General features: G+C 61.6%; 1 protein-coding gene across 2 annotated transcripts; it reads left to right on the forward strand.

The window, feature by feature from the left end:
• Positions 1-317: 317 nt before the first annotated feature.
• On the forward strand, positions 318-11,115 carry LOC122430980. Of its 2 annotated transcripts, none has more exons than XM_043451987.1 (2): positions 318-845; positions 10,208-11,115. In XM_043451987.1, the coding sequence occupies exons 1-2, from the start codon at positions 318-320 to the stop codon at positions 10,406-10,408; spliced, it is 729 nt and encodes a 242-aa protein (XP_043307922.1). In that variant the 3' UTR covers positions 10,409-11,115. The 2 variants fall into 2 exon arrangements, with proteins under 2 accessions (XP_043307922.1, XP_043307921.1); XM_043451986.1 differs by lacking the exon at positions 10,208-11,115 and adding an exon at positions 8,626-9,161.
• The last annotated feature ends 14,803 nt before the right edge of the window (positions 11,116-25,918 follow it).

Below are 25,918 nucleotides of genomic sequence, written 5' to 3' on the forward strand. Positions count from 1 at the left end.
CTCACCCCAGCTCCCCGGGGCTCTGGGGCGACCGTGTGGCAGCCAGGGCTGCCCTCGGATCCAGATCCTGTTAACACTTGCCTCCCATCCCCCAGGGCGCCGCGCTGCCCCCAGGCCTGCGGTCCCGGGGTCCTGAGTGTCCTGAGCATCTCCCCATCCCCACTGCCGTGCATCCCTTCCCCTGGTCTCGGCCCCTTCTCCCTGAGCTGGGAGCCCCCAGGACAGGAATAGTACCCTGCAAAGCGGCCAGCCAGCTCCATGGATGCCAGAGAGGTGAGGGGCAGCTGGGCACCCCGAGGCCTGCTGGGACCCCCACTATGGTCCAGGGGGTCCTGGGCTTTGCCCTGTGGCTGCAGGAACCCCAGGTGGGGCTTCAGGTGGATGGGCATGGTCCTCCAGCTGGTCACCGCACCTGCCCACTGCAGGCCCATCCGGCCAGCTGTGGAGGGAAGAGCCACGTGGCAAAGGCTTCCAGGCCAGGCAGGGAAATGTGGTCATCCGGCCCAGGGACCCCCGGAGTAAAGCAGAAGCATCTGCTTTCTGCAGAGATACACACCCCCGCGTTCTCCATCACGGCAGCCAGAGGCGGGGCGGGGCCTTCCTTGACGAGGGGTGACTCCTGCTCCATCTCAGGCCCCACCCATCTCAGCTTCGAGAGCCGGGGTCCCCCTCTCTGGAGCCTTATGTACCCTCCTGCGTCCCCCCAGCCCCGCACAGATGACCAATCCCGCCTCCCCCGGGTACCCACCAGGACGTTCTGTACCAGGGCGGGACTGGTGGCCACAGGAAGGCGGGGCTGGTTTGCATTTGATGCTGCGGACGAACCAGCCTGCTGTCCGGCACAGGTGACGAGAGGCGCTGGGCTGGGCCGGACGGGGCGGGCGGCTGGGGAGCACCCCCTGGGCGTGCAGCTGCACCCGCCGTAACCCGGCCAAGTGGAGGCCGGCCCCGTGAGCCCGTGCAAGTAGCAAGGCGGGGCAGCAGGCGGAAGCCGTCACCCGGGTCTGGCCCTGGGCCACCGCCCGGCAGCACCCTTGGCACGAGCCCCTGCCAGACACCCCTTTCTTCCCTGTGACCCCGTGGCTTCCTGCTCTTCTTGGCCCCGAAGCTGGGTCTGCCTGGCCCTCCAGACAGCCCGAGCCTCCCGCTCGGCCACAGCAGCCCAGAAAGTGACCACAGCGTCTGGGGACCTTCCAAACCCTGGATGCCGGCCATGGCCCTGCCTGCTGCCTCCGGGCGCCCAGACGTGGCACAGGCAGGCCTGAGGGACCCACAGAACATCTGGATCCTTGCAGAGCCGTTTCCAAGGAGAAGAGGAGGCGTGTGCCCGGGAAACCCCGGCAGGGTCACACATAGACTCACCGGGGCCCTCGTGTGTGGGTCACAGGGGGCCTCTCCAGGGAGCACCCAGGGTCCTCCCCTTCCCCGCCCAACCTCGCCTCTGCCCCGCCCACCGCCACCCTCCTCCAGCCATGCCAGGCCTCACTGGCCTTGTCCGTGCCGAGCTCCATATCGGGGCTCACGGCTCATCTCTCCACCCACGCCAAGCTCCCCAGACATCAAGATGCTCCTCTTGCTCCTGGAGCCAGCTCTGACCCTCACGGGGATGCCCGCCCACCCCAAGGCAGCTCTCTAGCTGGCAGCCACACGCACTCGGGACCCGAGCTGCCCCAGAGCCACATCAGACCCTCCCCCGAGCCTCCCCTTGGCACCCACTCGCCCGAGGACCCAGCCACACACGGCCCTCCCCGCGTCCTCAAGACTCAGGGCATCCCTGCCTCAGAAACCCCTTCCCCGTTCCTTTCAGAGGCAGCACCCCTCCTCCCATGGCTCAGCTTCAACGCGCCTCTCGCAGGGGGCCACACGCAGTCGCCGTTCTTGCCCACAGTCTCTGCCAGGAGCGTCAGGAAGCAGACCCCCAGCCTCAGTTTCCCTGTCTGTGAAGTGAGGACGCCCCCACACCGCCTGCAAGGATTGCGTTGGGGAGGCCATGAGTTAACATGCAAGATCCTTGAAAGAGGGCTTGGCCGCAACGGCGTGCAGTGCTGGGGAGTGGGAGTGGGCAGTTATTTGGTGTCCGTGGGACGTTAGGTGCCAGGGGCAGGGTGGGCCTTGCCCTGGGCCTGTCCCTGGGTGGAGGCATCAGGGTGGACGCGGGGCAAAAGGCAGCCAAGGGAGCAGGTGCCCAGGGCTGGGGCCCAGTCAGTGTCTCTGGAATCCAAGTGCCTCCCGGGCAGGCAGGTCCAAGGGGCAGAGAGAGGCTCTCTGCCCAAGGAAGGGCTGGCGCGCACCCCCAAAACCAAGGGCAGAGAGCCCCAGATGTGCTGCCGGAGTCCAGGGGTCTCTCCGCCACGTGGGGTCCACCTGACTCCAAGCTGCACCGGTAGCCGGGGCTTCCTTGCTGACCCTCGGCAGGAAGGAAGCAGAGAGGCCACCACGATGGTCCTCAAAGCTCCTGATAGACTCGAAATGGAGAATTCCGTGCTTATCCTCAGATGGGGGCTAAGAGGCCTTCCTCCATGGTGGAGGGGAGAGAGAGGGGGCCATGGAGGGACAGGGCACCTGGGGGCTGGGGCGTGGGACCAAGGACAGAAGACAGCCGGCCTGGAACTGTTCCCCAGTGGGGGTCCCAGCTTTTAAGGGCGCAGCCGCCAGGCGCAGCAGTGGGGCTGGGGAGGGCTGGGGGGCTGGCCCATCCTCACGGCCGCCTCCTTCAGGCCTCCCACTCCCCACTATGACGGCGGGAGCCCCGCCATTGGGGCCTCCAGGGAGCTCTGTCCCCAGGTGGGGGGTAGCCTCTGGACCCCCAGCCGCAGTCTCCTTGGCCCGTCCCACATGCCTCAGGCCCTCGTCCACTCTGCACCTCCTCTCCGGGCCGAGCATGTCTGAGGCAGGGGCCAAGTGCCCCTCCTCTCGGGCCAGCGGGGGCTCTTGCCCCGACGGCGCTGGCACGGGGATGGCCCCAGGCCAAGTGGAACCTCGAGGCCAGGTGTCCAAGTCCTGCGGGCAGCCGGGCCTCCCGCCTCCCGCCCTGAGCCGACGAGGCCCCCCGGGGCCCGGAGTCCCCAGCCCCGAAGCCAGGGCGGCAATGTGCATGCCCACACCTGTCCTTACCCTGTCCTGGCGGGGTCAGCGCCCTGCGAGCCAGACCAGCCCAGCTCTTGACCTGCACCCCGGACTCTGGGGAGCAGTTTGGCCGAGCCCGGCCCAAACGCCCGAGAGACAGACCCACCCCAACCGGCTAGGGTGCCGTGAAGCCCCCGCCTCAGAGGCAGCAGGACCCTGGTCCCTCCGGGGGCACCTGTGGCCTCCCCGGGCCCCAGGCCTCCAGCTGTGGTTCCCGCGCCTGCATCTTCATCGCAGGAGTGTAATAAATGTCTGCGGGCTGCCCTGCCAGTTGGCACAGGGCGCCCTCGCAGGGAGTGGCCTCTGGGTGCCAGGCTGCTGAGCTGCATGCCACGCCCCGCACACGGCCCTGAGGGGAAGGCCAGGCCTGGCCCCACGCGACCGTCTGCCCGAGGCCAGCACCAGGGAGCCGCTCGGGGCCATGCCAGCTGCCACTCAGCCCCTGCGGGAGCACTGGGGCCAGGGAGGTGATGGGGGGCTGGGGGCAGGGTGATGAGGGGGCAGGGGGTGACGGGGGGACGGGGGCGTGACGGAGGGACGGGGGAGGGTGATAGGTGATCTGGGAAGGCTGATGGGGGCCGCTGGTCAGGGTGCCCACGCCACAAGACGGTCCACAGCACTGGCCACCCCTGAAGACTGTCCCGAGGCTCCCGGGGAGGGGGTGGGGCAGACCCCTGCCCTCCCCGTCTCTGTGCTAATTCCCTGGGCCCTGGCGCCCTAGGCCGCCACCAGCCTGCCCTCTACAGAGAGATTGGAGCCCCAGCCTCCCCTCAGGCCCCTGAAAGCTCCCACTCCTCCGTAAATGAGGGCGCGCTCAGTTCGGCCAACGTCCGTTTATTCACACACACGTGTGGCGGGCACCTCCTGCGTGCGGGGCTCCGTGTGCCCGTGGCCGATGAGAGCTCAGGCCCGGCATGGAGCAGGGGGTCCGCGGGCAGAGCCCGGGCACCAGCCAGAAGCCACGTGAGGGCCGCACTCCCCGAGTCTGGGGAGCCTGGTCCCCACGGATCACAGTCCACACACCTTAGAGGATGAAAGAAGCATGGGCAGGTGCCAGCCCCGGGCCTGGTCACCCCAGACGCTGACGTCACCGGCTGCTGGGGGCAGCTGGGGTCACTTCCCAGGCCAAGTGGAAGACAGGAAGCCCGCCCTGCCCGGGAGGCAGGCGCCGCCGGCCCATCTCCCAGCCGGCTCCGGCCCGGAACCTCAGCCAGGCCCCACCTGCTCCCGCGGGGTCTGCAGGCCCCATGTGCTCTGCTGAGGCCTGAGCCCAGGACGAGGGCCAGGGAGCCTCAGACCACAGGTCAGGGGTCCCCTTGGACGGCCTGTGGTCACTGAATGGGGCCTGAGAGTCTGCCGTCAGAGCCCAGTGACCAGGGGCTTTCAGAGCTCTGCTCCAAGAGGGCAGGAGCACAGGACAGCAGGCCGGAGCTGCAGATAGCAGGGTGTTCCGGAGGGTCGGGAGAGGCTGCTGGGGGTTGGGGCTGAGAGGTGGGCTCAGGCCAGACTGAGCGCAGAGGCTGCCCCAGCTGGCAGACTCGGGGAGACTTGCAAATCCACTGCACACCAGAGGGGTGCCTTCTAGGGCTGACTGTCCTGTGAGGGATGTGTAGAGCTTGGAGCAGGGGTCCGGGTTCACTGCCACTGCCTCCCTCTCCAGTCACCATTACAACCAATTTCCGGCCTGGACACAAGCTGCATGCCAGGTCTAGCCACGTCAGACTCTCTACAAACCCAAAATGTCAGGCAGGGTCTCTCTCTCATCTCTGTTCTTTCTGTCTGGAATGTCCTTCCTTCCTCCACATGGAAAACTCCTATTCATCCTTCAAAACCTTGTTCAAATGAGATGAGCACTCAGGACAATGACCATATAATTAATTGGTCATATACCCAGTTAATGACCATATAATTAAGCAACCAGGATTCTTGAGAGTTAAGACAGGGCCCGTGAGTGCTTCTGCTGGGAAAACAGACTTAAAGTGGACTTGTGGCCACCTACCTACCATCCAAAGCTCATTTCTCCCCTTAATGCACAATAGTCCCAGGGGCTGGGGCACGGTCTGCTAGAGCCTGGACTCCCAGCAACAGGGCCCCCGTGTCAGCCATCTCCTTGGACAGCCTTGGTTTCACCATCCCAGCTTCTGCTGGGGACACCGAAATTGCTGAATCAGGAAGATTCTTGCTCCCCACTGACCCTCACAGAAGTCTCGGCAACTCAGTGTAACAAACAGTCAGCCAAGACCAGAGGAACGAGGTGCTTGTTCGAGGTCATGCAGAGCCAGCAAAGACCCTGCCCCACGGGGATCTTGGCCCCACAGGCGCCCCACGTATGCGTCTGTCATCTGCATCATGGAAAATGGAAAGTCTTGACGGCACAGCCCTGTGTCCTAGCCCTGGTCCCAGACATGACTCATGATAGTTCAAATTCTACAAGCCACAGATGAAAGGGACAAAGTGAGGCAGCGTTTTGCTTCTTGGCCAGGGAATTTATTCAAAATGCTTTCTTGGCAATGAGCTTCCAATGATCAAATCAAGATGCTACAAAACTGTTAGGTTACAAATTGGATGGGTGGGTGGTGGATGGATGGTTAACAGATAGATGGATGGATGGATGGATGGATGGGAGAATGGATAAGGATATAGGAGGGGAGTGGGTAGGTGGATAGATGGCTGGAAGGATAGATGGAGGATGGCGGGATGGATGGACGGGTGGATGGATGGATGGGTGGATGGATGGATATTGAATGAGTGGGTGGTGGATGGTGAATGGAGGGGTGGATGCATGGTTGGATGGGTGAGTGTGAAAGGGAGGACAGCTGTGGACACATGAATGGCTAGGTGGGTGGATGAGGGGTTGGTGGACACCTGGAAAGGTAGGTGGACAGTTGGATGGAGGATCGAATGGACACCTGATTGGTGCTTTCTCTGACCGAAAGGCTGTAAGTCTGAGTCACAGAGAGTGACTGGAGAGGACCCCCCCACCCTGAGGCTGTGGGCTGCAGGGACGCGTATGCCGAGCGGCTCCTCAATCCCCAAATAAGGTGGACAAAGTCCACTCCGGCCGCCTGGGGAGCAGGAAGCCCGGGAGGGGTGGGAGGCCCTGCTCCCGGGGCTGAAGTCAGTTCCTTCGTTTCTAAACAATGGGCCTGGCCTGATCCTTGCCCTCTGCCGCCCTGCTCCACCCAGGCCGCCTCCACCTCTGACGGGGTGCTGGGGCTCTCGGGGCTGGACGCCAGGGAGCTGGGGGTGGGGGGCTGGAGAACAGAAAAAGGGCCCGGCAGTGGAAAAGGTGATGCTCCTCTGGGTAAGGCTCCTGGCCTGGCTCCGGCTGCCCTGGCTGCCCCCCAGGCTTCATGGAGAGACCGGCCTTTCTGCAGGGCCTGGGGAGGACTTGGGGCTGCCTCCCCCACACCGCCCAGAACTCTCCTCGGCTTCTTCTCCATGTTCCTTTCCTTCAGGTCACTCAGCTGAAGGCCCAACAGACCCCTTCTCCCTCCTCCGTCCCCTTCCTATTGCTGGCCCTCCCCCGCTCCCCACCTCTCCCCCACCATGGCCAGTCTGGACTCTGCCTCCCACCCGGAGACCACCAGCTGGCAGGAGAGCAGACTGGCCAGTGGGGTAGAGTCCAGGCCTGACCCAGAGGCCAGGAGAGGATGGAGGGTGGCGAGGGGGGAACCGCATCAGCCCCTTGTCCGAGGCATCCAACAGTGGCTCCTAGGATCCATCACTCAGCCGTGGATCTCCTGGACCTGCGCCAAGGCTGGAGGGGACCCCCCACCTCTGTGTCTCTGGGAGCCTGTGCCCGCAGCCCCCGGGAAAGAGGGCCCTGCCCTGCGGGACCCAGGACTCAGGACCTCATCCCCATCCAGGCAGAGGCCAAGCCTCAGGCGGAGCGGGGTCCAGCTACGAACCAGGCTGGCTGGTCGGGAAGGGTCCAGGAGGGCAGCATGAGGAGTCCAAGACTCCAGCCCCAAGTGGGGTGGTCACGGAGGGGTGATCCTTTCAGCCCCGGGTGACACAGCCAACCCACAGGTACGGACAACATTTCTGGGCTGTTATCGAATCAGTGAGTGAGAGGACAGGTGGTGGATGCATGGATGACGGATGATGGATGGATGGTGAATGGACGGATGGATGATGGATGGAGGGAGGGATAGATGGATGATGGATAGACATGTACCACTGGATCACAAGGCAGACAGGCAGAGGCACAGAGGAGCAGCCCCTCCCACACTGGTGCGTACACAACACACGCACACACACACACACACACGTGCAGCGGGCACTATGGTCAAGGCTCCCAGAGCTGTCCCTCCTCAAGTCCTGAGTGACCGGGCAGACCCAGGGCCAGGGGCCCAGAGCCTGCCCAGCGGCCCCCGGTTTCCTCCTGCTCGCTGCGGGGAGCCACACGGCCTCGAGCACCTGCTAATCTCCTCTGATCCTGGCAACCTCGAGGTGACGGCATCCTCAGGGACCCTCAGCAGCCTGGAGGGTACCCAGGAAGGGGCCCCAGGCCGGCCTGGGTCCTGGGGTGGCTCCACGCAGTGCTGAGACCCGGAGAGCCCGGCTCGGTGGCGACCAGGCCCCTTACAGAAGGGTCTCAGGCCCCGCTCAGCGGCCCCGGGCAACGAGCGGCTGCAGGCCCGGCCTGTTGCTAGGATTAGTGCCCAGATTAACCCACCAAGTTTCCAGAACCACGGGTGTCAGGCTCACCGGTGCTATAGAAACCTGGCCGGGCTTCGTGGGTGGGATGGGCTCTGGAGGTGTGGGGGCTCTCCCCTCCAGGCCCAGCCGCAGCCCCCCCTCCAAGCAGGGACCAGGCCTCCCTGGGCCCGAGCTCCCACCCTGGCCTGCGGGGCGCCCTCCTCCTCGGCGCTCCTCGCCCAGGGAAGTCTTAGGTTTCCAGAATCAGCTGTTTTCCAGATACTGGAATGAAAACGAATGACCGAATTGCTCTGCGCCTGCAGTGGAAACACAGAACACTTCCTGCTGCCCCCCCACCCCACTTCTTAATGCAAAAAATAGCTGAGCCGATTTACCCCGGGGGCCAGAGCTCACCTTGGAGCCTCACCCCCGAGGCCCAGCCCAAGGGCTGCCTCCTCGGGTCCCCTCTTCCCGCACCCCCTCCCCACCCGCCTCTGCTCTGGGCAGAGCACGGGCCAGCCCTGCCGGCCAGGAGTCTGGGGCCTGGGGCCAGCCCTCGCTGGTGAGGCGGCCAGAACGTGGGGCCATCAAGGGGGGAGGCACTGAGAGCTCCTGCAAACATCTCCATGCTGGCCTGTAGGGGATGCCATGCCCAGGGCTGGGGGAGCGGGTGGGTGGGACAGAGCTAGAACGGCAGGCGGGAAGCAGCCCCTTCCCCAGGCCACCTGCCCAGCGCCCACCCAGCAGCACCATCTACCTCCAGGCCTCTTTCAGCAGCGTCTCGAGTCTGGCCCCAGGCCCCACCTGGGCCTCTCAGATCCTGCTGCGTCATGGCCCCTCCTTCACTCCGTCAAGGCAATCGCATCCCCCCAGGGGCTCCAGAAGGACCTGGGATGCATCCTTCCTGGGCACCTCCAGCCCCCAGCAAAGGCCCTCAGCCCCACCTCCAGCCCCTTGAGACTGATGGCCGCAGCCTCCTCCGCCACACCCCACCAGGCCCAGCCTTGGCCCTGGCCCCTTCAGGCTGTTGACTCAGCATCCTCTGACACTGAGATCAGACCCTCCACTAGCCCCTGCCTCGAGAAGAAGCCACATCCTTCTCAGAGCTTCCCAGGCCAGTTCCCCAAGCGCCCCTCCCTACCCAGGTGACCTCAAGACCCCCTCCTTTACCACCCCCCCTCAAGGAACCACCCCGCTCCCACCTGGGACTTTGCACCTAATGCACATGCCGCCGCTCAGTCTTTGCCCAGAGAGAGTCTTTGCTCTCCCATTGGGCATTTGGTGGTGAATAGACAGACAGATGGATGGATGGATGGGTGGATAGATGGATGGGTGGATGGATGGATGGGGGTGGATGGACGGATGGACAGACAGATGGATGGATAGATGGGTGGATGGATGGATGGGGGGTAGGTGGATGATGGACGGATGGATGGATGGATGGACAGACAGATGGATGGATAGATGGGTGGATGGATGGATGGGGGGTGGGTGGATGATGGACAGATGAATGGGTGGATGGATGGGTGGATGGACGGACGATGGATGGTTGGATGGACGGATGGATGGATGGATGGATGGGTGGATGGATGGATTGGTGGATGGATGGGTGGGTGGATGGATGGGTGGGTGGAAGGATGGGGGGTGGGTGGGGGGTGTATGGATGGGTGGATGGCTAGATGGACAGATAGATGGGTGGATGATGGACAGATGGATGGGTGGATGGGTGGGTGGAAGGACGGACGGATGGATGGTCGGACGGACGGATGGATGGTCGGACGGATGGATGGATGGATGGGGGTGGATGGATGGGTGGATAGATGGGTGGATGGATGGATGGATGGGGGGTGGGTGGATGGATGGATGGATGGATGGACGGATGGGGGGTGGATGGACGGATGGACAGATGGATGGGCAGATGGACGGACGGATGGATGGTTGGATGGACGGATGGATGGATGGATGGGGGTGGATGGATGGGGGTGGATGGATGGGTGGATGGACAGATGGACGGATGGGTGGTTGGGGGAGTGAGGATGGATGCACAGGCTGATGCGTGGATGCCTCATGTCCCAGCCTCTCGGCCCTGACCTCCCATTTCTGTCCCCTCCAGCTCCCTGATCTGGCTGCACACCTCTGCCCCTGCTGCAGCTTAAATCTTCAAAAGTTGCCTGTGGGTTGGGTACTTAGAATGTTCTCTTTAACCCCCTCACCCTCACCCACATGAGCAAACCCAAACCTTCAGAAGATGCAGACTCACTCTGTCCTGCCATTCTCAAACACTCCAGGTTCCCCCTCCTGAACCCGTGCTCTGCTCCTGAGATGAAGACCCCAACACTCATGGAGAGGGGCCCACCCTGCTCCACGCTCCTGGAACCCCTTCACCCTCCATGCCCCGTGGTAGGGCTCAGCCCCGCCCTCCCCTCTGCCCTGACAGGCCCTGGGGCAACGCTGCGTCTCCTTGCTGGCTCACGTCAGCACCCGGAGCCCGGTCACCTGCTCTCCTGTCTCAGGATCGCCTCTCCACCGCCCCATCACACTGCAGGCCGCGTGCACATGGGGCCCTTCTGGTCTCACCGCTGAGCGAGTGTCCAGCTTCGGGAGGGAAGGAGGCCTGTGTGGGGTCCACATCGGGTGAGACAGAGTGGGTGAGGTGAGCAGTGGGCGCTGTAGCTGGCTCTCCCGATAACTGGAGTCACCTTGCCACGCAGCCAGGGCTCCACGCCTGCACGGCTCCTTCCTTCCTTCCTTCCTTCCTCCCGGAGAAGCATCTCGAACACCTCCACTCACCCCTCCCTGCCCCCGCAGCCCCATCTCCCTCCCTGACCCTTCCTGCCAGCAGGCCAGCCCTCACTGCCCTGCCCAAGCCCACCGCACCCCCGTCAGTCACCGAGGTCGCGTCCCCCTCTGTCTGTGCAGAGACGGCTCGGCTCTCTCCTCCTCGGGGTGAGCTCAGTGCTGGGAACAGGACGTGCCGGGAGCTCTGTTAGGGGGGCCGTGAGGGTTCTGGGGTGGCCCCTGCTCCTGGCACCCCTCCTGTGCCATCTTGGTAGGCAGGTCCCCAGGCCTCTCCCTGTCCAGCCCACCTGCCGTTTGAGGGCCGAAGCCTGGGGAGGGTCCCAGCCTTGCTGACCGGGCCGCAGGACGGGGAGGTTGGCACCCCCGCCTCGCCCCCCAGCACGGAGCCAGTCCTGGGCTCCACCGCCCGCCCTGGGAGCCCTGGCCCTGAGCTGCCTGCCGGCCAAGCGTTTAAAGTGACGCCTGTTGTGCAGGGAACGTCACAAGGCCTGGGGCCAGAGCTGAGCGGGGTCATTTTTTTTTTTTTTATTAAAAAGCAAAACCTAAACCAAGAAAACAAAGTGATTAAGTTTCTCCTCGGAGCAGCAGGCCCGTGAGGACTAGGACGCCCAGCTCCCTGGCGCGCCGACCCTCCACCACTTGCGGGAAGCAGGCAGACTGTGTACACAAACAGGAAGCGGCTGGTTTTCCCCAAATGTGAGGGCTGGGCTGGGGTCCTCAGGGCACGGGCAGCGGAGATGGGGGCTGGAGCCAGAAGCCTGGCTGGGTGGGCTGCCCGCATCCTTGAAGAAACCCTCAAGGGAGACCCCCAGCCTCTGATGCCCAGGCCAGGGAGAAGGTGTCCAAGGTGTGGGGCCCCCGCACACAGCCCCCCACCACTGTGGGGCTCAGTTACCCCAAGTGGGCTGCCTGACCCTCCCCAGAGGACTTGTGAGTTTAAGTGGGGCTCCGTGGGGGCCAGGGGGCAGGGATACTGGGCGGGCATCCTGTAAGCCAGCAGGGCTCACCTGCACCCCTTCCTGCCTGCTGCCCCATGGCTGGATTAGATTCTGGGCCAGGAAGAGGGGTGCCCCCTCCCAGCCCTGGGGTCCTCCTGGGGCCCTCCTGGGGCCTCGCTGTGGAGTTCGGTTGAAAGCGGGGACGATCCGAGTGGAAACGTGTGCAGCCCCGCGAGGCACCACTCTGAGGGAGGCCTCCACCTGGTTTGCGGGGGACGTGAGGGGGGTCCCAGGAGGAGACCCAGGGTCAGGGGCTAGTGGGCCACTCTCAGCGTGGAGCAGGAGTGAGCGCCCTGTCTCCAGAGCGTGTAAAGAGAAGCTTGCCCAGAGAGGCCCAGAGCACGCTGGGCTCCGCATGGACCCCCTCGCAAAGCCCCATGGAATCACGGGCTGGGGGTGGTGGGAACATCATGGCTGGGACACCCCATTCAGCATACTGCGGGTGCTCGGGGCAGAGGCGAGAAGGTTCTGAGCCGGGCCATCGTGGGGACAGGCTCCAAGTGTGAGTGGTCAGGAGCACACCAGTGTCTGTTACGCTTCCCCCAAAGAGCCACAGCAAGAAAGCTTACTCGGACGAGAGACTCGGCCTCAAGGCTCCGTGTCTGAAGGCGCGGGCCTGCCTGCCGGGGCGTGAGAGCCAGCATCTCGTCCAGTGGGCTTCTCCCCAGACAGAGCGAGCTCCTGGGGCAGCCAGGAGGCCCGGAGCTGGGGAGCAGGCTCCCTGCATTTCCCGGTGGGTCAGGGTTCACGATAGCCTCCCTGTCTGTGCCCGCTGTGAGCGGAATAAGAGGAGACTTTAAAAAAAAAAAAAAACTTTATTTGCTATCTGAGTACAGGTGTGGTGACAGTTTCAGGCCTACAGCAAAAAGTGACTCAGTTACACATACCCACGTATCTGACTCTTTTTCAAATTCTTCCCCCGTTTGGGTTGCTCCATGATACTGGGCAGACTTCCTTGTGCTTTGCACTAGGTCCTTGGTGGCTGTATATTTTACATATAGTCGTGTGTACATGGGGGCTTCCCTGGGGGCTCAGTGGCAAAGAATCTGCCTGCAATGCAGGAGACCCAGGTTGGACCCCTAGGTTGGGAAGATCCCCTGGAGGAGGGCAGGGCAACTCTCTCCAGTGTTCTTGCCCGGAGAATCCCATGGACAGAGGAGCCTGGCGGGCTACAGTCCACGGGGTCGCAGAGTCAGACACGACTGAGCAGCAGTGGGTACACGCCACCCACAATCCCCGATTCCCCAAGCCATCCCTCCCCAGCCTCACCCGCTGGTGACCACAAGTCCACTCTCTGAACCTGGGAGTCTGTTTCTGCTTCGTAAATAAGTTCATTTGTATCATTTCTTTTTAGAGTCTGCATAGAAGCGATATCTTATGATATTTGTCTCTGTCTGACTTCACTCAGTAAGACGCTCTCTAGCTCCATCCACGTTGCTGCGAAGGGCATCATTTCATTCTTTTTAACGGCTGAGTAATGCTCCATTGCATGCATGTACCACACCTCCTTCATCCGTTCCTCTGTCGATGGACGCTTAGGTAAGAGGCGAGTTTTATGGGAAGGCTCTCAGTAGCAGGGCAGAGCGGGGCTTAGCCGGCAAGACGTGAGAACATGTTACATGGAAACCAGAGTTAGGACGGAGTACAACCCACACCAGGATGGAGCTGCTGCCCGGCGGGGACAGACGGGACCTGGTGAAAGACCCGGGTGTTTGCACAGACAGCGTCAAGCCGCAGAGAACACCGTGAATTATGCCCTACCACGTCCTTCCGGTGAGGGGCCAAAGAGGAATGACCTTCAAAACTGTCCTGAGGAAACCCACAAGCCATTTGAAGTGAAATTGGATTAAAGAGAAAAGCTACAAGAAAATCTGCACACAGAGGTCGACATAAACCAGCTTCACACAGAATTATCCAAACGCAGAAGCAACCAAGATGCCCTTCCGTGGGCGAATAGATTAATAAACTGGTCCTTCGGGACAATGGACTGTTAGCAATTATTCAGTGATACGGAGAAATGAGCTGTCAGGCCACGAAAGACATGGAGGGAACGTGAATGTTCACGACTGAGGGGGAGAAGCCAGTCTGAGAAGGCCACGCGTGGTCTAAACCCAACTGCGTGGCATTCTGGAAAACGCAGGACAGTGGGGACAGTAAAGGCTCAGCGGCTGCGGGGGTTCACGGCGGGTGACAGATGAGCGGGCAGAGCTTGAGGGTTTTCAGGGGAGCGAGACTATTTCTCGGGACCCTGTGATGCTGTTGCCATGAGTACCCACCCTTATACGTCTATCCAAGCCCCAAGAATGCTCAGCTCCGAGGGTGAGCCCTGGTGGGAAGCATGAACATCGTTACCTGTAATAACGTCTCAATAGGAGTTCATTGATGCTGACCAGTTCTTCCCCGAGAGCAGGGCGTGAACGGTGGGGGCGTGTTGCCTGTGTTTTGTGTGGTGGGCGGGGGGTAGAGGGGACTCTGAAATTTCTGCGAAGTTTTCTCATAACCCTAAACCGGTTCTGCCCTTGTCTGAGGGCTGTGAGGGGCGGATCTTTGGTGCCGCTGCCCACGGAGCACAGACGGTCTACACAGCCCACCCGTGTGGTTCCCTCGCTCCTATGGTCCCTGTCTTAACGCGCAGAGAAATGAGACCCAGCAGCTTGGACACAGAGCTGCTCCCCAGCCCTGGCCCCGTGACCTCCGTTCCCCATTATTCTTGCCTCGGGACCGCTTGACATGCCTGAACATCATAGAGGATCCCAAAGAGCGTTAGTTGAGGGAGGGTGGCATCTGCTGAGATTTGCCAGATTAGATGTTAACACTAAAGCATGGAAATGTTCTCAAATATTTGAATTTTTAAAAGTTAAAAAAATATATATATTCTAGGCATTTCCCTGGTGGTCCAGTGGCTAAGACTTCATCTTCCAACGCAAGTGATGTGGGTTTGATTCCTGGTCGGGGAACTAAGATCCTGCGTGCCTCACAGCCAAAACAAAACAGGAAACAGAAGCAATATTGTAGCAAATTCAATAAAGACTTTAAAAAAATGGTCCACATCAAAAAATCTTAAAAATACTCTAAGTGAATTAAAAGTCACAAAATATTCCATATTAACATAAAGCATCTTCTTAAGCAAAAAAGTCACAAAGCTTTTCTAGACAAAACACATTTAGTGGGAAGCGTGGCATGGCTTCAGGCTCGGGAAAGCTCTGTGGCTGGGGAGGTAAGTGCCCGTGGAGACGCGGCCTCTGGGGAGAGGGAGGGTCACTCAGCGGACTTCCAAGGACCCCGACCAGGGGTGGATTCTCAAAAGTGAGCTGCACTGTGGGGTCTGAAGCCCCATCAGCAACCTCTCCAGATGCTGTTTTTTTGAAAACCCCTCCATCCGGGAGATGAAAGAAATGATGAACAAGCAGAAGGGGGACGGAGCAGAAACCCCGGTGACCCCAGGTGATGCCAGGAGCTGGGTTGGGGACCTTCGCAGTCTGCCATTCCACACACGCGTAGGGGGATTCGGGAAACTCTCCACCGCCTGTGCAGTTTTGTCTGTAAATCTACAATTGTTCCAAAGTAAAGCTGATTGGGGGGGGAAACGCCCCCGGTCTGTCTGGCTCTCTCAGGGGACACTTTCCTGTGTGTGGTCACTGGGACGTGCCAGTCCCCAGGTTAGGCGGGAGCATCCAAGGCCACGCTCTCCAGGGTCCAGGAATGCCATCACCTGGCTCTTCGGGATCTTTCGGGACTGGAACGCCGCGCATGTGCACGTGCCCCAGATTCTGCTTGGAAGTTCGAAAGGGATCACCGACAGCGGATTCCACAAGCCGTTTCCCTCGAGGTGACAGGACGCTCCTTCTCCTCGGAGAGCGCAGCCAGCGCGTGCAGGCTGGGGGCCCCTGAGTCTGGAACGCAGGCCGCCCAGCGCGGGCTTCTCCGGGGGGTGCCAGCCGCCGCCTTGAGCCCCGCCGCCGTGTTCGCAGAGCATCAAGACACACTCCAGAGTCCAGCTTCGTGGGATTAATAAAGTTTACTACTTTGTCAAGTGCGTTCTCAAGTGCAGCTGGCCGCCGGCCTGGGCGCCTGCTCCGCGGCTGCCTCTTGGAGCAGAGGCCAGCAGGCTGGGAGACCCTCGCTCCAGCCTCCCCCTCGAACTGCCGCCTCCCGCCCCCCGCCCCTGGCAAACCCCCCTCCTATAAAGATATCTGGTGGGGGAACAGCTCCAGTCTCCTCACTCTTCTCTGTGCACGCACCCCATCGTCCCCGCCTGTCTGCCCTCCTGATTCAATTTTCCTCGGCCTTCAAGGCCTTCCATGAGCCTCTCCTCTTCCAGGGAGCCCTCCTTGACCAGCTTCACCTGGAGGAATGCAATTCCTGGGGCTCCCACGGCCCATCCTTCTCTTCCATGTGTTCCTGGCTGCCCCCAAGTCAGGTGTGGACTTCTCAGGACAGAGTCCCCCGCACCCCTCATACCTCCCCCTTGTCCACCCTGAGCTTCTCCACGGCTGTTGCTGCCTCCATGAGCCTTGCCTGCCGGCCTGGCAGCGGCTGGACTCCTTTGGTTCTGGGAATTCTTTAGAGCCCCTGGTGAAGCGCTGGGAAAAGAGCCCAGCCTCTCTGCTGATGGCAAGCAGAGCGTGCAGGGAGACTGCGGCCTGTGCTGGGTAGTTGGCCCCACATCCCTCGTCTGGGGCACCCTCAGGAATGCCCTTCCTCGGACGTCACAGGGAATCAGACCTGAAATCCTGGGGTGCTGGGAGAGGCTTCCACAGAACTCATGGTGGGCGGGGATGACCAGGATTAGGGGGCCTGAGCCCCCTTGGCTTCCTCTCCCGGGAGCCCCAGGCCGGGCTGGGCCGGGGGTGGCATGGTCCAGAGGCACCAGCCCCAAAGCAGCCCCCTTTCTTCAGTCATCCCCGAAAGTGGTTCTCACCGGCAAGGTCCCCATCGCCCGCAGGATGGGGTGCCTAGCCCTCGACACTGCGCTCAAGGCATCTCTCAGACATCCTTGGCCTCGAGATCCCACCTGTGCAGTTGAGAGAACAGACTTGGCACCGGTCTGGCCCACACCGGCCACAGGTGCGGGCATCCCTGCCTTTCCTTGTCACGCCTCCTTCCAGGCCTGGGAAGGAGACCCACCTGTCCCGTGACCCATGGAAGGGACATACGCCTCCTTCCCTCCACCCCGCACCCCCACCGGCTCCTGGGCCCTGGGTGTGGGAGATGCCTGGAGGGGAGCGGGACGCAGAGGGGCCTCCCGAGGCCAGCTGGAGCGCCTTCAGCCTTTCTCAGCATCTCGTCCTCTCCCCTGGCCCCACTTCTCTGTTGGGAAGTCTGCCGCCTTTAGCACTTTGCTCTTGGGAATGTAATACATCCTCCTTTCAGACCTGTCCTTTTGAATTTTCACTTTGATGAACCCAGGTGCAGTTTGCTTCAAATTGATCCACTTTGGGTTTTGCTGGACTTCTTGGGAGATTTTAGCCATTATTTCTCCAATATTTTTCTCCCCCATTCTCTTGCTCCTCCCCTACCAGGACCCTAATCACCTGTGTTTTAGACTTTTTAATACCGTTCATATGACCTTGAGTTTCTGTTCTTTAAAAAACAAATTTTCTTTTTTGCTTCTGCTTCACCTTGGATAACGTCTCCCCGCCTGTCTTCAAGTTCAGAGACTCTCTCATCATCTCCATTCTGCCACTAATATCTTCCAGTGATTTTTTTTTTTTAATCTCAGAGACTGAATTTTTCTGCCCTCACCGTCCACTTAGATGTTTCTAGCATTTCCTATGCGCTGAAATTTCCCATCTTTTCATTCATGTGCATGTGTTTTCCTTTATCTCCACAGGCATCGTTATCCTAGCTCTTTTGAAGTCTGTATCGGATCAGTCTAGTATCTGAGTGACCTCAGAGCTGGCCTCGGTTAATATATTTCTGTTGAGAGGAAAATTCCTATTCCTAGGCCCCCAGGTATATCATGTCATCTTGATTTGTATCACACACTTCGTGACTGTTGTGTTGCAGAGACACTTCGCGCCTGGAACGTGAGCAGAGTTTATACATAAAATCTGTAACGCCCCCTTCCGTGGCTCTTTCTGGGATTCCCGCCTCACTCTTCAGCTATCTTGATTGCCCCAGGCCCCTTCTCCTGGTTCCTCAAGCCAGAAAGATTGGGGTTCAGGATGCCTGAACTATGACTGCGTTTCCAAAACAACCTGCTTTTTGCTAACTCTCTGGAGCCCCTGGGTAGTTTTTCACTTGTTTGATCGCCTGTTGTCCAAGGTTTCTGACTGTTGTCTGCCAGAGGGCTGGTTTGTCAGAGGCTGACTTCTCCACGCAAGAAGTGTAGCCGAGAGGGGTTTCAGGACGGGGCGGGGAGGGTAGAGGGCAGAGCCAGCGAAAGCGCCCGACAGGCCACATCTTATTAAAAAGAAAAACATTGAATTTGGCTGCATGGATGGTGGTGGGGCTGATTTCAGAGGGTGATGGGCTAGCAGGCTGGGGAGAGGCAGCAGGCAATGAACACGAGCTTCTTCTCTGGTGTTAAGGAAATTCCTTTCTATGTCTTCCCTAGTAAACAAGTTTTATAACGGGGAGTGCACTTTAAATGTTATGGAACGTGTTTGGGCACTTATCTATTAAGCTATTACTGTATGGCTTTTCCTCTCTTTCCTATCATATGGCCTATTAACAGAATGATATCAATGGATTTCCTAATGTTGAGTCATCCTTGCATTCCTGGAAGTAAACTCCACTTGGCCGGGGTGTATTATTACTCTAATTCAATACACGGCTGGATTTAATTTGCTCGTTCCTTTATTTACAGTTTTTGTGTCTGTCTTCACATGTGAGCTCGGTCCGTGGTTTCCCTTTTTCTGTGTGTCCTCCTGACTGGGTATCAGGGTTACGTGAACATGGAAAATGAATCATAATGTGTTCATCTTCTATGCTTGAAACGTCTTGTACAGTAGAGGGCTGATCTTGAATGCTGAAGAAAAAATAACTTGCCCATAAAACTCTCTGGGCCCTGTGCCTTTTCCTAGGATAGGGTTTTATAGCTTTCAGTTGGCAGCCTGTTTTTTGATGAGTTCAGATTTTCTAGGTCCTTAAGACAATTTCCAGATGCATGTTCCCTTGCTGTGTGTTATTCGCTCAGTCGTGTCTGACTCTTTGCGATCCCATGGACTGCAGCTGCCCAAGCTCCTCTGCCCATGGACTTCTGTAGGCAAGAATACTGGAGTGGGTTGCCATTCCCTTCTCCGGGGAGTCTTCCTGACCCAGGGATCAAACCCTGGTCTCCTCCATTACAGGAAGATTCTTTATCGTCTGAGCCATCAGGGAAGCCCGTGTTCACTTAAACAAAATCTTCAAATTCCATTTAATCAATAAATATCTTCCAATCCCTATTGTGTTCCCGACTCTAAAGGCAGACAAATTTCTATATGAATCAGCATGGAGCATGTCTCCAGGGATAGACACCCAGTAAATTTCAGTCTCTGCTCTGTCCCCTGCTCCCCCGTTAGGCAAGGCCGCAGGGACAACCCAGCAGACACACGCTGACCTGCAGTCCACTTTGCTGTTGTTTAGCTTGTTTAGCTGCTCAGCTCTGTCTGATCCTGTGACCCCACAGACTGTAGCCCACAAGGCGCCTCTGTCCATAGGACTTCCCAAGCAAGAACGCTGGAGTAAGCTGCCACTTCCTTCTCCAGGGGATCTTCCTGACCCAGGGATTGAGCCCACGTCTCTTGCATATATCCACCCCTATATATATCTACTCATCCATCTGTCTATCCACCCACCCACCCACCTACCCACAAAGACACACATTCATACGTACATACATATACACATATAGACACCTACCCATACACCCGCTCACCCATCTGTTCGTTCAGGGCGCCCACGCGGAGTCTCTACTCTGCACCAGATCCTGGGCGAGGTATTGGGGTCCACGGAGATAGAAGCTAAGTTCTTAAGGGCTGGAAGACCAGAGAAAGGGTCAAGATGGCCCCAGGAGGCCGCCGTAAGAACAGAGCGGAACAAGATAAGAGGCTGGCCCGGGATCCCGGGGTCGTCAAGCTCCAAGCAGGGCTGGTCCACCACCTGAGCGGGGTGAGTGCTCAGCGGCCGTTGGGAGGAGGCGGCCTGGAGGAGAGGGCCAGAGTCCCAGGTGGGAACCCCCCTCCCCTGGGGGTAACTCCCCTGACTGGGCCCCACTGCAGGCCTGCTCTCCCTGTTACCATGAGCTGATGTACCAGGTTCCTCATGCATGACAATCGTCTCGAGGGTGGGGATGGAACCTTATCCATCTCCATGGCTCCGGGGCCCGGCTCAGAGCCTGGCACGAACATAAATGGATAAAAGATGAGAGTGGGGAGGACCAGCGGTTGGGAGGCGGCGCGCTCACAGGGGTGTTGTAGGCGTCACGGCGGGGAGCATACTGCCGGCCCCAGCGTGGGCTCCTTCCCCTCCCACTGAAGCTCTGCACCCAGGCCCCTGAGGGCAGACACCCCTGCAGCCTTAGCACCCACCTGCTGGCACAGTCTGGAGCCACAAGGGGCCTGGGAAGCCTTTCTTCCTCAGAGTGGCCTGGCTGGGCGAGACCCTGGCCGGCGGGCATCCCAGGCCCTGGGGCTCAAGGAGGGTGGGGGCGAGAGCCGCTTGTTCTCACTCCTCCCCCTCCCCAGCTCCGCTGAGAACCAAATCGCCTTATCAGAAACTCCCTGGAGTGACTGGTTAACCAAATAGCTAGAATTCCTGCTCAGCGGCACATCTGGTCCTGATCGCGGGGAGGCCAGGGATGACAAGGAAGGGAGGGGGGAGCAGAGGTACAGGGCCAGGCCTTCCCAAAATGATGCTGGGCCAGACGGGGGGCGCGGGCTGCCGGCCCGGCAGCAGCCGACCCGGCTCATCTCCAGGACTAAGGCAGGAGGCCGTCCCCGCCTCCACCACCTGGCAGGAGCGGGGGGCCTGTACCCGCCCTGGGGCAGGGGCGCTGGGCCACCACTCCCAGCTTTTCCCCATCCTACGCTCCCCGGGAGCTCTGTCCCCTCCACCTCTACCCGCGCCCCCACCCTCAAGCTCCTCCTCGTCTCCAGAACCAACCGCACCTGAGCGGCTCTGCTCAGACCTCAGGTCGCTCCAAAGCCACCCAGGCTGTTCCCTCTGCCTTGAACGCCCTTCCAGCCTCGGCGTCAGCAGCAGTCGCCCCCTCTGGGTGGGCCTCCTCGGGCCCAGGGGCTTCCAGGCGCCTTTGCCTCAGCCCCACTGGTGCTTGTGGATCTGCCCGCAGGACACCTGAGCCCTCAGCCCAGGAATTCCTTCTCCTCAGGCTCTGGCTGCCTGGCCCCAGCACAGGGCGAGGGGTAACGGAGGATGGGAGAGGCCATGCAGGCCAAGGAGGGGCCGAGGGGGAGGCTGCCTGCGGGGACGGAGCCCCTGGGGGAGCGGAGCATAGTGGTCAGAGTGGGAAGGGGTCCACTCCCTGCCCCTGGCCAGGGCGCCGGCGTCCTGCAGGCCCCCACTTCTGGGGTCCAGCCTGTGCCCAGCCCTGCTGGGTCTTGGGAGGAGCCCTGCCTCACTCTCGCCTGGTCTGGGCTGGGACCCCCAAGGTCTCACCTGCCACTCTGCGGACACAGGCCTCCCCGGGCGCCCGCCCCCAGGACAGAGGACGTGCCCCCCGCCGTGGTGTCCATGCAGAGCTGGACGAGGGTACACAACCCCCAGGGGGCTAGGGCAAGGAGGAGCTGGGAGAAGGGGGTGCCATGCGGGGCGGGCAGGCGGATGATGGGCTGAACCCGGCCATCCCATGGGTCCGTGAGAAGGGGTGGGGCCTGGGGCTGATGACAGACTCAGGTGGGGGCTTCCGGGGACCCCATCAGCCTGCCGCGTCCTCTGTGCGGGCCTGTGGGACCCCCCTTCAACTAGACGGAGGAGCTCCCTCAGCCCCCAGCACCCCAGCCTGGGGGTGCCCCCCTTGGCCAGGCCCCGCACCCCTTCTGCGAGGCCGCCCAGCGCGGAGGGCCCGGCCTGGGGCGAGGGCCAGTATAAACAGATCGTTTCTGTCTGCCTGGGGGGGTGGGGGTGGGGGGAGTTGTCTTGAGCTTTGTTATGTTCTGAAAAAAAAAAAAAAGGCAAAAAATTTGGGTCACAAACCACAAACTGTTTTGCTTTCGGCATAACTGGCACAAACAGGCATTTTCTCTGTGGTTTCTGGCCGTGGAGGCCGGGGCTGGCTGGGCTGGGGAGGGAGAGGCTGGAGCTGCCCTAATGAGGCCAGAGGGGGCTGGGCAGGTAGGCCGGGCTGCCCGGGGTGGCCACACCTGCTCGGGAGTGCCCGCTGGGTACCAGGCCCCGGCCAGGGGGACGCGAGGACCCTGGGAGCCAGGACCCGCCGGGCAGGTGGACGCGGGTTACTAGGGATGAGGCCATGTGGGAATGCGGGGCTCTCCCCCGAAGGAGGGGCACAGACGGGCTGGGAGGCGAGGGGTTCCCCGGGGGTGTGTGTGATGGGGTCCCTGCCCCCAGCCTCCAGGGCCTTCTTCCTGGCTGGCTCTGCCCTGGGGGCTCCCCCGAGGGAGAGCTTGGGAGGACCTGATGGTGAGCGGGACGATGCACCTGTGGTGCGGCAGGTCTGGGGACAGAGGCAGGGCGCTGGACGCCAGGCCCCCTGTCTACACGGAGGGGCGGCTCCGGGCCCCAGAGACCCAGGGGTGGGGGCAGTGATGAGCCAGGACAGCAGAGCACAGTGGAAAGCATGCAGGGTGTCAGAGAGCCCAGGAGGCAGAGCCGTCAGGCTGTGTGGAGCCGGAGGGGTGAGGGGCAGAGAGGGGGCAGGCAGAGCAGGAGCCCGGGCGCTGGGCAGGGGGGCGTGGGGACTGAGACGCGACCCCCAAGGAGCCAGAGCGCGCTGGGTGCCCAAGACCCCAGGAAGGCCTGGCCTGAGGCTTGCACCCCTTTGCCCGGTGGCCCATGGGAGCCGTGGAGGATCCTATGGGGAGAGCAGGCCAGGGGCCTCTAGGCGCACGTGGAGAGTGGCTGGAGCAGAGACCGAGGCTGGAGGCAGTAGGGTCCAGCGGCTGGTGCAGCCGAGGGCCGAGGGGGAGGGACAGAGGACCCTGGAGCAGGTGAGGGGTGGCAGCCGTGAGCACGCCGGGCCGGGGGTCTGCCGTGTACTGAGGGGGCTGCTCAGGCCCTGGCAGGAGCCACTTGCAGCTCAGGTGAAGATGCCGGGGGGAGACACAGTGGGGTGAGCAGCCAGGAAGCTCCTCCGGGGCCTCCGGCTCAGCAAAGGCAGGCCCTCCCGGGGCTCACACTCAAGCCCAGGGTCACCTCCGGCCCTCCCCGCGTCCTCTTCACTCAGCAGGTGGTCGGGGGGCAGGAGCGTTCCTGAGAGGGTGCTCGGGGAGGGCCTCCCGAGGGGCACCCGGACGCCCGCAGGGACAGCGGTCCCAATCCGGGCAGAGGCAGCCGGTGCCCAGGCCATCAGGCAGGGACACCACGCGTGTGCTCAGCCAGCCCCGGGCCAAGCCGTCACAAGGAATCTGCTTGTCTGCAGGGGGCAGGGCATGGTCTATGTTTCAGAAGACCACCTGGCCTCCGAGCGGCGGTCAGGAGTGGGGACACTCGGGGACCCACCAGGCGGGCGGCGTGCCCCACCCCCACTCTGCCCCGCAGAGCCCTCACGTAACTCGTTTCCTCGATGACACTAACTGGATGGCCTAAAACTACAGAAAGTCATTCTCGCCCAGTCCCGGAGACCAGAGGCCTGCAGTCAGCTTCACTGGGCTAAAACCAAGGTGTCCAGGGCCAGGGTCCTTCCAGAGGCTCCAGGGGAGGGTCCTTCCTGCCTTGCCCAGCTTCTGGGGCTCCTGGCTTGTGGCCGTGTCCCCCCAGCCTCTGCCCTACTCTCACGCGGCCCCTCCTCTGCCTCCTTCCCCGGTCCTGTCCCTGGGTCTGGGCCCTCCCTAAATACAGGACGGTCTCATCTCCAGACCCTTCACTTCATGACATCTAAGACCCTTTGCCCAAACCAGAGCACATTTGAGGACTCTGGGGCTTAGAACAGGACACGTCTTTCTGGGAAGGACACTATTCAACCCACCAGCCCACCACCACAGGAGTCCCCAAATGTCCCTTGAGTGAGCGACAGTGGCCTCTGATCTCATCCCCCACGCGGACCCCTCCCCCTGTGGCAGCCCCACTCCTAGCCCGAGACACCCCAGTCCTTCACCCTCCTTCCGGGAGACTCCACCCTCACCTCCTCCAGGCCCACACTCCCGAGTCACTCTCTCCTCCTGAAAATCACCCCAGTTTCTGCCTCCATGACGCCGAGCCTGGGGCGCAGTGCGTGGGCATGAATGGAGGAATGAGTGGATGGATGGAGCCCTGAGGGTGCGCTGAGAGTCTGCAGAGCAGGCGGAGGAGCAGGAAGGGGAGACTGGGCAGACCGGGGCAACTGGGACCTGGCTGGACCCAGCCAGGAGGGGTGGGGGCAGCGAGGGCAGTGGGCTAACGCTGGGGCTACTCAGGAGGGCCCGCCGGAGCAGGGCTGGCTGTGCCCAGGGCTGCCCAGCGGAGGGAGGCTGCAGGGGTCTTGGGGGAAGCGGGGTGCGGGCAGAGGCAGGGGTGACTCGGCTGTAGTGGGTGAGCAGGCTGGGCTGCCCGGAGCTGGGGGGGAAGGGGGACCCTGGACCCAGAAACCGAAGGGTCTGGGGAGGGACACCGCGCTGGGCTTCATGCACAGAGCTGATGGGGGACAAACTCTGAGCTTGTCTCAGGGGCAGGCAGCGCTGAGCAGAGGGTCCCGAGCTGGGCCCACACCCCAGCCTCAGCTCACAATGCCCCCTATCCAGCACAGTCTCTCCCATCATTCTTGATCCCACCTCCTTCAGGCAGCTCCCCACCTCAACGCTGAGCTCTCAGTGGGCATGGGCAGCGTGGCCACCCTGGGGACACCCCTCGAGACCCCCGAGGCCACAGCCCAGCACCAGGCCAAGCATTAAGTATCAGAGAGGGAGTGATTGGTTCTACCCAGATGGGGCAGAGAGCCTTGGGTGCCCACTGGCAGACCTGCTGACTGAGGGTGCGGGGGTACATAAGGTGGGGGGTGGTGGGCAGCCCTCGAGCATTTCTAGGCCAGCCTCACTGTCTTCCAAGGAACATGGGTACTTAGAAGTCAGAGGGGTCTGGGAAGCGGGGCAGGGCTGACTGGGGGAGGGCTTCTCAGTCTTGGGGGCAGGGGCTCCTTTCTGCTCATGCAGGTGGGCACGCAGGTGATGAGTCCCCAGGTGTGAGCGGCCCCGAGTCCCATCTCTGGCCCCGGCAACAGTCTCCAGAAGCTTCCAGAGCCTGGCCGACCCCCCATGCCCTGTCCCCCGAGGTTGGGAGAGTTCCCTGGGGTTGACTGACAGTGAAGGCTCTTTGCTCCTCATCAGTGGGCTCCTGCAAAAGCCCCCAGGACCCTGCCCACCCTTGAACTCTGGGGACCTGGACCTTGAGATGGCCCCGGAGCCCCCCTCCCAACTGCTGAGGGCAGCAGGCCGTCTGGCGGTTCTCCCCACACCCCGTCGCCGTGAGGGCCCAGAGGAGGTACCCCCCTCCCAGGGTCTCCCTGCCCCCTCTTCCCACCTACCCCACCCCCTCCCCAGGGCTCAGACTCCCCTTCCCTTCCCCCACCAGGCACCCCAGCGAAAGAGCAGACGACTCAGAAAAAATAATTTTAAATGCTTTATTGGGATGGCGAGCGATAAAGGTTAAAGACAAAACCCAGGCTGTGGATTCTGCCAGAAACAGCATGTTACGGGCAAGAGGAGGAGAACACGGCCGCGCGGTGGACGGGGCGGCGGGCACGATGACACTCGGTGTTCTGCGCGTGGGGGTCCCCGCGTGATGGCACAGACCCAAGAGGGGGTCCCGCTGAAGACAGCTGGGGGGACTCGGGGAGGAGACAAGATGGAGGGCCACGAGCTGGGCACGGAGGTCGGGACGGGCCCGGGTCGGGATGGAGCTGACCCACGGAGAGCTGCCCGCTGCGTCCGGGGTGGGCTGGCACAACCGCCCCCTGGGCCGTGTCAGCCCCGTCACCGGGGCCCCGCGGCGGCGGGCCTCTAGCTCACTAGTCGGGCTGCCGTGCAGGGGGACCGCGCTGGGGGCAGAGGCGGGGGTGAGGTAAGCCCCCAGCCGCCCGGGTCCCTGCCGCAGCCCGAGGTGCCGGGAGTGGTGGCCGCGACGTGTCACCAGACCCGAGGGCCTCGGGGCCCAAGCGACCCAGCGGTCAGAGGACTGCGCAGCTCTTCTGCTCTGCAGGGCCCGGCTCTCCCGGCCTCTCCTACCACCCGGCCTCACCCCGCCTGGACGCCAGGAAG

This window comes from Cervus canadensis, chromosome 29 (assembly GCF_019320065.1).
Source record: "Cervus canadensis isolate Bull #8, Minnesota chromosome 29, ASM1932006v1, whole genome shotgun sequence".
Classification (NCBI taxonomy): domain Eukaryota; kingdom Metazoa; phylum Chordata; class Mammalia; order Artiodactyla; family Cervidae; genus Cervus; species Cervus canadensis.